Source organism: Scyliorhinus canicula, chromosome 19, assembly GCF_902713615.1.
Source record: "Scyliorhinus canicula chromosome 19, sScyCan1.1, whole genome shotgun sequence".
NCBI classification, from domain to species: Eukaryota; Metazoa; Chordata; class Chondrichthyes; order Carcharhiniformes; family Scyliorhinidae; genus Scyliorhinus; species Scyliorhinus canicula.
In genome coordinates this window covers 39,528,923-39,541,518 of record NC_052164.1, presented here as the reverse complement: position 1 = coordinate 39,541,518, position 12,596 = coordinate 39,528,923, and the positions used below count along the sequence as shown (strand labels likewise).

The window sequence follows — 12,596 nt, the reverse complement described above, 5'->3', positions numbered from 1 at the left end:
TTTTCTGAAGTGACGTTATGGTTTAAGTTTTCAGTGAAATTCCTTTACGTGATCGCAAATGTAAAACCTTTCATGAAATAGAGTGTGGCCATGTTTTTTAGTTAAATGTAATTGCTTATTTAGTTTTCATTTCATTAAAAACATGCCATATGCATTTGAGAGTGTATTAGTACAGCTGAAAATAGATTTGTCACAAAATACAAGCATTTTTTATCAGTGTTTAGTTCACTGCTAGTGTATAACCTGGTTTTAAACAATGAAAACGAACAGTACAGATTCAGTCACGAGTTTAGTTGCTCTACTCTAGTCAGTTTCTTTGTCAATAAGATGTTTTTTAATATTTGAAAGCTTTCAACACATGCCTAATGGTGCAGTTGCACCAAAAAAAGGTATAAATTTAAAATCTTCTTTGAAAACCTTCCTTAGGGGGTGGCATGGTGGCACAGTCATTAGCACAGCTGCCTCACAGCGCCAGGGACCTGGGTTCCATTCCAGCCTTGGGTGACTGTGTGGAGTTTGTATGTTCTCCCCGTATGAGTTTCCTCCAGGTGCTCCAATTTCCTTCCACAGTCCAGAGACGTGCAGGTTAGGCAGAATGGCCATGATAAATTGCCCTTTGTCCAAAAATGGTTAGGTGGGGTTACTGGGATAATGGGATAGGGTGGGGCATGTGAGTAGGTAGGGTGCTTTTTCAGAGGGTCGGTCAAATGGGTTCCTTCTGCATTGTAGGATTCTCTGATTCTATGAAAGGCAGCAAACAGAAGCAACGAGCAGAAACACATCATGGTGATTAGTACGATCTTGGAGGTGGGGCTGGTTTGTGCTACTTCTAGTGCGGTGTTTTTTTAAAAACCTGGCAAAAGTTTGCAAAAATTCCTTGACACTGGATGTAATTTGCGTTTAAAGCAGGTTTGGCTGCTTTCAGGCAAATTGTGGGTACAACCAAATAGAGACATTACTGCTCTCCTGAGCCAATAATTTCTGGTTGCGGATGTTAGGTCTCTGCTGAAACATGTAGAAACTCGGCCCTGCAGCATTCATTTACCCATTTCCCCCGCTTCTAAATAGCAGGCTAAGTGTTCAAACAGAGCATTACGGTGGACTGAACCTCCACCACACTTTTTCTTTCTCCACAAGCTCACCACCCTTGACAGAAATGAGGTCCAAAGTCGAATAGCAGGGGCACCTCAGGCCTTAACTTTCTGGCAGAGCCTGTGCTGCTAAGTTATGCGCATTTCATCTACTGATTGGCACATCCATCAGCAACAGACCATTTGCTTCTTGAGATGATGTGGCCAAGGGATACCCTGATTCTCTTCTCCTTGGAGAGTTAATGACAGTGAATTGCTTTTAAATGTGGAATCACCATATCATCATAGAAAGCCTGCAAGTGCAGAAGGTGGACATTTGGCCCGTCAGATCTGTACTAACCCTCCGAAAGAACACCATGGGCTGGATTCTTCCAAAATGAGACTTTGTCCCCACGCCGGGGTAGAAACGGTGGAGTTTTACTCCCGAAATTCCTAGAAAATTGTTGAACTAATTCATAGCCCTCTAGGGGGCGAGCAGGGACCCGGAGTGACTCTTGCAGCTATAACTGTGGATATGGGCTCCTGCACTTCCGGTTCGGAGTCCACGTGCGCGCACGGCTGCGACCTCCAGCGGCCGCGCCATGATCAATGGTGGACTCAGACCGCGGAGCCACACCTAAGAAAGAGACCCCCCCACCCCCCGATCGGCTGCGCACCTGAGCCTCAACCCCCGCACAGTTACTCTCCGGCCTTCAAGGCCCCCCAGTCTCCAATTCGCCCGCCCCCGAACAGGTCCGCGGCCACCACGCCAGCATCCCGACTGGCAATTGGTGGTTAGTTCCACACCTTCGGGAACTCGGCCAGTCGGGAGCGGAGGATCACTGGATGGGCCTCTTGCAATGGCCCCCGGCGGCGAGGTGTACTCTGCGGTCACGCCGATTTTCGGGGCCCGGAGAATCGCCGAACCGTCACAGGGCCCAATTATGACATGGAAGTGGATTCTGCACCCCTGCGACGGCAGCAATTACAGCGCGAGGCTATGGAGAATCCAGCCCCATATCTAGGTCCAATCCCTCACCCTATCCCTGTAACCCCATCTAACCTTTGGGAACTAAAGGGCAATTTAGCATGGTCAATCCACCTAACCTGCTCATCTTTGGACTGTGGGAGGAAACCGGCACAGACACGGGGAGCATGTTCAAACTCCACACAGACAGTCACCCAAGGTGGAAATTGAACCCGGGTCCCTGGCGCTGTGAGGCAGTAGTGCTGACCACCAGTCACCGCTGCCTGCCACCACACTTGACTCAGGGAAGAATTCCACCCACTTTATCTGCAGCAATAAGGATTAAAATCCACTTGGACCTGAATTGGACAATCAAATGCAGCCGTGTCATTGGGAGTGATTATTAATGTTGCCATTAAAACTTTGTTAACTGTAAAACTTTAACAATGTACGGTTGGGGGTGACTTTCAATCTGATTGGAGTCTTGCTTGTATTAAATTTAAGCTGTTATGCTTTGTGCCCTTGTACTCTTATTAGTTCTGAAATGGCGCTGTGCGAATATTAGAAGGCCAACACATTGCTGAGTTCATAATCAAATTTCTTTATAGAAGTGCTAAGACATTTATTTTAGACAGGTTAACAGTTGTATTAAAAGAGCAGACAGAACTGCTTCACACAATGAGCTGAGCATTTGTACGCCAATAGTCACAGTTCTAGTTCTAAAGCCCTGACAATTTCATTGATCTAAAGGTGAAATTGGGGAAATGGACAACTCACGGTCTTACGCTGTATTTCCGAAGCAACTGGTGGCGGAGAGGGTGAGGCGTGGGAGTGGGGAAAGCAGAGATATATTTTTACAGATTCTCAGTTGAACTACAAGCAACTACCAAACAAAAATCTGGCAGAGGACTTGATAGAGTGGTTGATTCTCTGCCGGCTGCCTGCGAGGTGTTTATAAACAGTATGGTTAACTTCACAGCAGGGTACTGGAGATGCATTCAAGCATGAAGATAATAAACAATCCAGACACCTGGCTACCTGGAAGATATTACCCTGTCAATTACAGCCTGCTAAAAGCTATTTTTCTTTGAAAGTGGATAGACACCTCACAGATCAAAGGATCTGAGGCAGTTTAAGCCTTGTGATGTGTTTTTTCTTTCTGTGAAGCAATAGCTTCTGTCTGAGACAGTAGGTGTAAGGGATTGGGAAGTGAAAAAGGAGTGATTTTCTGACTGGACTGCTCTTTAACATCCAGGCAGGGGCGACTGATGTCCTACTTTTACCAGGTGTTGAGAGCCTCAATCAGAAACCATCATTGGGGCTGCAGTCATTTTCCTTCAGGCATCAAACAAATCTTCTCATCTTACCTTATCATCCATCTTCCCTCCTGGAATTTGCTATCCCTCAAAAAGAATCTTACCCATCACACTTCCCCATGCTACCTATTTCTGTGGTCCCAAAGCAGCGAGTTGCAGTGGAACATGGGACCCTGCATTTGGTACATGCAGCTTTTCCATAAGATTTAAATTGTGAAACCTGAAAATGGCTCGTGCCTTTCACCAGAAACCTCGGGTGGTCACTAGACAACACATCGCCAGTGTAGTGTCCCCTGAACCAAATGTCTGCCTCAATGCTTCTTTCTCCGGCCAGGTATTTTTTACCCAACAGAGGTAATATTTAAACACAGTCAACTTACAGCTCTGTCAGCAGAAATGTAGAAGGCATGTTGACTCGAAACTGCTTTACAAGTCTCTCAAGCTCCATTTTCACATTAACCTGTGTTTTTATCTTCTATTTCAGACATTCATAGTCATAAACAAGGGGAATGCCATCTTTAGGTTCTCTACAACGCCTGCAATGTACCTGCTGACTCCCTTTCATCCCCTCCGGAGAGCAGCCATCAAAGTCCTAATTCATTCATATCCTTCTTGTTCAATTTTGCTAAAATGAGTAAAAAATGGCAGTTATTGAAAACCTGGAAAAATCACAGGCATCAATATATTTTTAGGTGATTTTGACAGTAGAGTCGGGGCTGAAGGGCTGAAGTTAGGAAATAATTTGTCATTGAATAGTTTGAATGAGAGTTTGGAGAGAATTGTATAATATAATAATCGGCCCATACATCAAACAAAAGAAGTAGGTAACTTCAGCCCTAGAATAGCTCTTGGGACAAAAGGAAAGATATCTGAACGTAGATGGTATGTTAGCATTCATGCCACACAAGTGCCAGGCAATGACCATTTCCAATAAGTGAGGATCTAACCGCCTTTTGACATTCAATGGCATTACCATCGCTGAATCCCCACTATTAACATCATGGGGGTTACCATTGACCAGAAACTGAACTGGACGAGCCACATAAATACTGTGGTTACCAGAGCAGGTCAAAGGTGAAAAATCCTGTGATGAGTAACTCACCTCCTGACTCCTCAAAGCCTGTCCGCCATAAACAAGGTACAAGTCAAGAGTGTGATGGAATACCCTCAGCTTGCTGGGATGAATGTAGATCCAACGACACTCAGACACTGAACACCATCCAGGAATTCCTCTACCACCGACAAATGATAGCAGCCTATGCAACATCGACAAGATGCACTGCAGGAACTCACCAAAGTTCCTTAGGCAGCACCTTCCAAACCCACAACCCCCCACTACTATCTAGAAAGACAAGAGCAGCAGATACCTGGGAACACCACCACCTGGGCGTTCCCCACCAAGTTACTTACTATCCTGACTGTTGAATATATCACTGTTCCTTCACTGTCGCTGGGTCGAAGTCCTGGGACTGCCTCCCTAACAGCACTGGAGGTGCATATATACCTCAGGGATTACAGTGGTTCAAGAATGAAATTCACCACCACCTTCTGCTGGGCAACTAGACATGCGCATTAAATGCTTGCCTGGCCAGTGGCACCCACATCCCGAAAAAGAATAAAAAATAAACAGATACAATTCAGAGTGCAGCAAAGCTTTGAGTTATAGAAATTGTTGTATAATGTAGGATCTTTTCCTTAACGCTGTTTTGTAAATTATTTAGCCTGTTCATCATGTTTACCATTTTAGCAAACTGCGTGTTCATGACAATGAGTGACCCAGAACCCTGGACTAAAAACGTAGAGTAAGTTTGTGAATTAATTTCCTTCATAAATCTCTATAGCAATTACTTGTGTTGTTGGTGAAAACAGTTTGATCATTGTCGACTAAAGTGCAGTTGAATCACAATGCACTGATGCCCTGTCAGGGCACAAGAGAGAATTTGCCATAGTTATTTACTGTCATAGTCCACTATTTGTCCTAAATGCGAGCATCTGCGATGGTGTTTGACTTCAATATTGTACCTTTACCGGTACATTGATTGCAGTCATTCTCGAAGGTGGAACACTACCAATGTCTCAAGGACAACCAGGGATTGGAAATAAATGCTGGCCTTGTCACCAATGTCGATATCCCATGGATAAATAATTTTAATAAAGAGCTCCTCCCATCTTAAAGATAGATCTGAGAATTGAATAGTCACCAGTAAAATATACTGCTCATGGCACATTAATCCTTAAAGTCTCTGTCTACCTATTAGCAGGGCTATATTCCTTATTTTTTCATTTTATGACAGGAATCAATTTTGAAATCATATACTCGTGATTTAAACATGCGGCTTCCTCACACCATCCCTTTCCAATTTTCTCACCTTTTTGAAATTTATTGCTGAGGTTTGGTTCTCTTTCCATGGTCTACTCTCCAGTACCTCACTCAAGTGCCAGTCTTTTTGTGTGAGCATGGATAAAGAGGGACACCACAGCTGAGTCAGATTTGTTCCTACTTCTCCGTCGCAGTCACTGGATAAGAAACAGTTGCAGAAATTCTGTTTGGTTTCTTTTCCCTAACTAGTCCGTGGGTCCCTTGGCAACCGATCATGTTCCTACGGCCGGCTCAATTGAGATGAACTTCTCAATGATACCGACCCGACACACATTCATCCAATGCATTTAACATAGCAAAGATCACAAGGGAGGAAAATAAGGGCGGGGGGGAAACAAGCACTGGGCAGGAGTAGGGATTAAAATGTAGTAATTGAAAGCAAAGTTGATGAGATAGGTTTTTGAAAAGGAGTGGGGAGAGAAAGTGCAGAGTAGAGGAGTTCAGGGTGTTTTATAGAGTAGGTTGGAAATAGTCAAAGACTCGGCTGTCTATGCTGAAATGGAAGGAGGAGATATTGCAAAACCAGTCAGATTCAGAAGAGAATCTTTCACCAGTTGAGGAAGTTACAAAGTTTTCTTGGATGATGTTTCAGAGATAAATACAAATGAGAATTAACATTTTGAAGTCAGTGCTTTGCGGAGCGTAGCAAGTTCAGTGAGAACAGCCAAGTAGTTGTTAGTGCAGAAAAGGATGTAGATGATTTTGGACAATTTGGAATTGTCTTAAGATAAAGCTTCGAGGTGCGCATTGTCGATGTTGAGCCTAGATTTAATTAAGCTGTGATAAGGACATCAGCAGCATTGAGGTGAGAATAGGGCAAGAAGTGCAAATATGCAGTCAGGTGATGCATAGCATATGAAATTGGAAACTCCCCTTAGGGCCAAAACATTATGGTGGCACTTAGATTCAGCCTGAACAGGCAAGCAGAAAGGAGGGTGGGATTGGGACAGCAGAATGCAGAGTTTATGGTGCAAACCAAACGGCATGGTCAATATTTAGTGAAGGAAAGTTCTGCCTCATCCATGACTCGATGTTGGATGAGTAATCAACCAGTGATGGTGTTAGAGTCAATGTTGGAGGTGGACGGTTCGAACTGCATGTCATTAATATACATGTTGGAGTTGACTCAATGCTATAGATAACATTGCCAATGAGCAATGTGTAGATAAGGAAAAGAGGGCAGGAACTGGTACTTGGGGAACAGGTCCATGAGGAGAAGCCATTGCAAGTGATTAGATAGGTAGATTAGCAAGGTCAGTGCTACAAAGGTGCAGAGAAGGGAGACAATGGGAAGGTTAATGTAGTTAACTCAGTATGGACGGGGTTTCAAATCTGTGCTTGTTGCATTTAAACAAAAGCAGGAAGACAAGTTATCTTTATAAATTGTTTTTGTAATCTTGTATACCATTCTGCAGACTCAGTAAATTTAATCAACACAGCCTGGCTAAATTTGACACAGAAAAAGTCTAAAAATTAATTTGAATTTTTGAAATTTGCTTACTATTGCTGTCACATAAATAGTAAACACATTGGAACCTGGAGCCTCATTGAGAGTAAACCTTCTCTGTATTGTAGACAACATAAAATTATTAGATCTTTATATCCCTCTCAGGTTCCACTTTATACACAATTTATGAAGCTGTTTAAATCAAGAAACGACTGTGCTACAGCAACCCAGGATTAAAGTACCCCTTTTCACCCAATCCAGGATAAATGATTTGGGGTCGGATGATTATCTTTGAGGAGGGAATCGTGAGTCAGGCAATTTCCGCAATTCAGCTGGCAATGTTGGCAGTGCTGCGTGAAGGCCCACCCTCATCCCGCACCGCTAAAACTTGCTGGTGATGGGAATGAGGGCAGGAATCCTGGAATTAATCCCACCTGCCACCTTTTTTGCTGGGCCAGCTTTGTTTCGACACTGACGGAGGTTTGAAAATCCAGCCCAGTTAGTTTGCGATTGACTCCCACAGTTGATTGCGTAGGAATATAAACCTTCTTAGCCAAGCATTCTTTTTACTGGGCAGCACCACCCTTTGAATATCCTCCTGCTGTTTTTATTTGCAGTGACTATGTTTCTGGGTCTGCTTGTGATGGCTGCATTCTGTATCCAAATTCCCAATAGCATTCTTGAAAAGTAAAGCTTTGCACCTGGATATAACTTATGGCAATGGGATAAGACTAATAGGGAAGAGATCGGCGTGTAAGCCTCTCAGGTAAATGGGTGCTGACGTCCGTAGATCCATTGGCCTGTGATTTTCTCTTGCATTGACTGCACCTTAGTCCTTTGGTTGAGATGATCTCTACATTAAATACCCTGTTATTGAACCAATAGTCCATTCATACTTTGTAAGATTATGCAATCTTGATGACAACTAATACATATTTCCCAAAAAACAATTAGGTGTTTTAAAGCTTTTGTGTATTGTTTAAAATATTGCTAATTAGATACTAAATCATCAAAGTGGGACGATAATTGTTTCCATTTAGTTTTTACGTTTGTGAACCGTTTGTCTGTAGGTATGCATTCACTGGGATTTATACCTTTGAAGCGATGATCAAGATATTTGCCCGAGGATTTGTTATTGATTCATTTACGTTCCTTCGTGATCCATGGAACTGGCTGGATTTTAGTGTCATCACAATGGCGTAAGTAACAATAATCTCCATTGGGATATAATTCCTTCAGGAAAAATCACAAAGCTTCATTGCCAATATGGATCTATGATCAATGCAAATTTGAGGCACAGCATTGGAGCTGGTAACCCCACCTCCTGTCGACCCTCACATATGGCGGCTCCCTCTTGCTAATGGAACCTTGCTAATTCTTCCTTGTGTCTAGTGAAACCATCACAAGGGTGCAAACCTCAAACTTTCTATCAGTTATCTTCTCCCATATTGGTTAAGCCCTAGGTTTGAACGTTCATGGGGTAGAGTGGTGTGAATTAATTTCAAGATTGCATTCCCAGGTGTACACATGTGGGGATTCTGCCCTGGTGGATGTTCATCATTAGTTGGCACCCATGCCATATAATTCTTGCCCTCCAAGAAGACCGCATATGCCAGCGTGACAGTGGCTATATAAGGGAGGTGTCAAAAAATCTGTCCCTTACATGGCAAAGCAGAAATCCCAAAATTCGGCCAATACACAGTGGCTGGAATTTTCCAAATTATTTTTTTCAAGTTTTATCTCGCGCGGGAAAAGCAGGGGGCAGCCCACCAGCCGCCTTGCCAGTTTTGCGCACCATATTTGGAAACACTTTGTGAAAAAGAATGGAAGGGACAGGTCCCATAACACCATGCTGGTGAGGTGGGCTCACCCATTCCTCTACAAAATCCTGCAAATAAAATTGAGTCCATGAAAAGTAGATCATATTGTTTTACCTCAGAAAATTTCCCATGATCTTGGTTCCGTCCACATATTCACAAACAGCGCAGCACACCAAACTAGGGCACCAGAGTCCAGGACCTTCGCTCCCATGCCATAAGCTCCGTGAGCTATCTCCATGCAGTACGTGTACCTCACTACTGGATCCATGTTTCCTTCATCCTGTAGTCCCAACAGCGAATTCTGGCACAGGTGGGGCTAGTGCTGGAGCTGCCGGCCAATCATATTGTCAAACAGCTCTCGACGGCGGTATTTCTGCCTACTGATGGGCAGAAGTCCCACGTTCGCCTCCTTAAGGCCGTCAGATGTGTGTTATGGCTGTGGGGCGTGTGGCCTTATTTAACATTGGCCTGTTAGGGACTAAGATTTTTTATGATGTGTGTGTGGGGGGGGGGTTCAAGCAGTAGCCTCTCCTTCCCCATAAAATTCAACCCCCGATATCCATTGTGAAGTTTCTGACTGCCATCTTACGACATCAAAACCGCTCAAAATGGTTCTCTCAATGGATTGCTTTCCCAAAACTGTAACTGTTTTATGTGGACGTGCCACAAACAAAGAGGGTGGCACCTTTCATTTAAAATGTTTGCCTCACGTTACCAAAACCTGGGAAGCCAAGCGAACAATGTTATGTTATTTAAATTATTGGGGATCCTCCCAACACATAAAATCTTGGAAGCCAAGCCAAGAAATTTACATTACTTAAGCTATTGGGAAACTTTCTACCATATTGGATGGTATTAATAGGGATAGTGAGTGTGCAGAATCAGTCTTTGCTGTACATGGTGGGGATTCTACAGAGATGTATTCACAAACTCTTCAGGGCGGTGCTTGAGGGAGTGATGCACTGTCGAGTGCTGTACCATTTACTATCTCAGATGGGCACAGGTTCCAGATCACTATTCAAAGAAAAGCAGCCGAGCTCTCCTGGTGTCCTGCTGAATATTTATCCCTCAACTAACATTACAACACATTATCTGACCATAATCTCAGTGCAGTTTGTGGGATCCTGAGCCTGGATGTTCATCACCGAGGTAGGCAGCAGAATTTGTGAAAATGTCCATCTTGGCACCTCATGGCTTGGGATAAGGCGGCCACAAAGGTAGAATGTTTATTGTCGGATTTGGAGGGTGCTGGGTGGGTGCCAGTTAACCTGGGGAAAAATGGGACCTCTACCCAGTTAAAAAAAACACAAAGGCCCTCACTCCTCACATTTCCCACACACCCCATTCAACATCCCATTCAACATCCATTCCACCTCATGCCCATCTCACATCCCCTAGGCCTCTCATGCTACCTATGCCAAGTTCTGCCCATTCACCCATACCCCATGGTCTCTCATGCCACCTATGCTATTCTATGGCGCCTCCATGCCCGTTGACCCACTATATGCTGTATATAGAACTACTGAATCCTATAGTGACAATAGGATGTGTAAAAACATAAATAATGAGACTTGACTGAGTGCCCAGAAGTCTGTCCCTTTATTGAAACACCCAAGCCCCAGAGAAAACATTGCTTGACTGACAGCTCTGGCTCCCTGATGCCTGTGGTCAATTTCACATGTCTATAAACACAAGTTTAAGAGGTTTCAAAGGCTTACAGTTTCTGTTATTGGTACTTTAAAGGGCCTGTAAAAGTATATTTTTAACATAGAGGAACGTAACGAATAAATTACTTTTCAATTTTTTAATCCCCTATTATCACTGTAGGGTTAATTAGTCTATACAATGGGTCAATGAGCAGGGCAGTGCCATTGCTTAGCATCGGAAGTATGACCATGCCATAGGGAGTGGATGGAGGGGCATAGTTTGGAACAGAGGGCATGAGGATGACCTTTTGAACTCATCTTTCAAAAGGTCCCCTCATGAAGACTAGGATTCACAACTCAGCTGAGGTGCCATAAACCACAATTCTTTGCAGAACAATAGAACATGCCCATCTATGTAATGGAGCCAGTCAGGTCAGAGGTTCTGGGCATGGGCATTTGACTTTAACCAGCCCGTACCCTTTAATGACTGTCAGAAAATCAGACAACCCGGGAATGAGGTCAGGGATTCTTGAACCGGGACAAGCCTGCAATTTTGAAGGGCTCCCAACTCATGGAAAATCCAGCCTATTTGTCGGAATCTTGCCTGCAGTATTTCCATTCATTATAACAGTGACTATAATTCAGAAGTACGTCATTGGCTGTGAAGTACTTTGGGATCACCTGAGATCTCAAAAGTGATATATAAATGCAAGTTCCTTCTTGAGATCTGCCTCAAGAGTTCTGCAAATACTGATTCACCGCAGCTTGCTGAAAGGAATGGGCTGGATGACATCATGCATGATTGAATGCTCTCCACTTTCCTGGATAAGTGCAGCTCCAACAACACTCAAGAAACTTGGCACCATCCAGCACAAAGCAATCGGCTTGATTGATACCTCTTCCACAAACGTTCACTCCCTCCACCCGATAAGCATTGGCAGCAGTGTATACCATCTACAAGATGCACGGAAGCAACTCATCAAGACTTCTTCGACAACACATTCCAAACCTATGACTGCTACCATCTAGAAGGAAAAGTGCAACAGATACTTGGGAACCCACCACCTGGAAGTTCTCCAAGTCATTGACCATCCTGACTTAGAACTATATTGCCGTTGCTTCACTGTCGTTGGGTCAAAAATCTAGAACTCCCTCCCTAACACACTGTGGGTGTAGATACACCTCAGGTACTGCAGTGGCTGAAGAAGGCAGCTCAATACTACCTTCTCAAGGGCAGCTAGCGATGGGCAATAAGCTAGTGGCCTAGCCCACATCCCGTAAATGAATTTGTAAAAATGGCACTATTCTATCATTCCTTTTGTATGGCATAACTGAGGAAATACTTTCTACATATGTGTACTTATATGATACTGTTCCACACTCTGCTTCACTGAAATTTACTCAACTGAGTCGCTACACCAAATGGATCAGAAAGGTCCCAAAGTCTTTTATTCCGTGGTCTGTGCTGAGTCAAATAATTTCAGCTGTGAGCTGTGGTGATGACAGGATTACCACAGTTAGTTTCAGTGCCTCAGCTTGGGGGGCGGGTAAGGAGAGAAATGACTGACACATCCTAGTGTGTGTTTGGGAATGACAGGATTTGCACTCAGCTGTGTGTCTGGATACGATGGGGCCTATTTTGGGCAGGCTGCCCATGATATTCTGTCCACTAAAATTAATTGATTTGCCATCTCTGATGCGTGGAGCCGACAGGCAAAATTTTCCTACTGGCAGCCAGCATCTGGAACATTGGATTTTATGGATGGTACATTTTTTTTCAAACTCCAATCTGCAACATGTGCTGAGAAATATTAACTCAGCACTTCTAATCTTTTCGAGTGAATCAAAAAGAATTCAGTGAAAACTACTTTTTGATTAAGTAATTCCACTTTTGAAGAATGAAAGCTAGTTTGGGAGCTTTTTAAGAATTGAAATTAAAAGGGCAATCCT

At 43.7% G+C, this 12,596-nt stretch overlaps 1 protein-coding gene across 8 annotated transcripts in view; it reads left to right on the top strand.

Moving 5' to 3' along the window:
- LOC119954164 (sodium channel protein type 2 subunit alpha-like) overlaps window positions 1–12,596 on the top strand; it is a 295,132-nt gene that overhangs the window by 96,450 nt on the left and 186,086 nt on the right. For all 8 annotated transcript variants that reach the window (XM_038779136.1, XM_038779137.1, XM_038779138.1 and 5 more), the window contains 3 exons: window positions 3,838–3,956; window positions 5,066–5,155; window positions 8,251–8,379. In XM_038779136.1, the coding sequence (XP_038635064.1) occupies window positions 3,838–3,956; window positions 5,066–5,155; window positions 8,251–8,379 (338 nt within the window). The remainder of the gene's footprint in view (window positions 1–3,837; window positions 3,957–5,065; window positions 5,156–8,250; window positions 8,380–12,596) is intronic.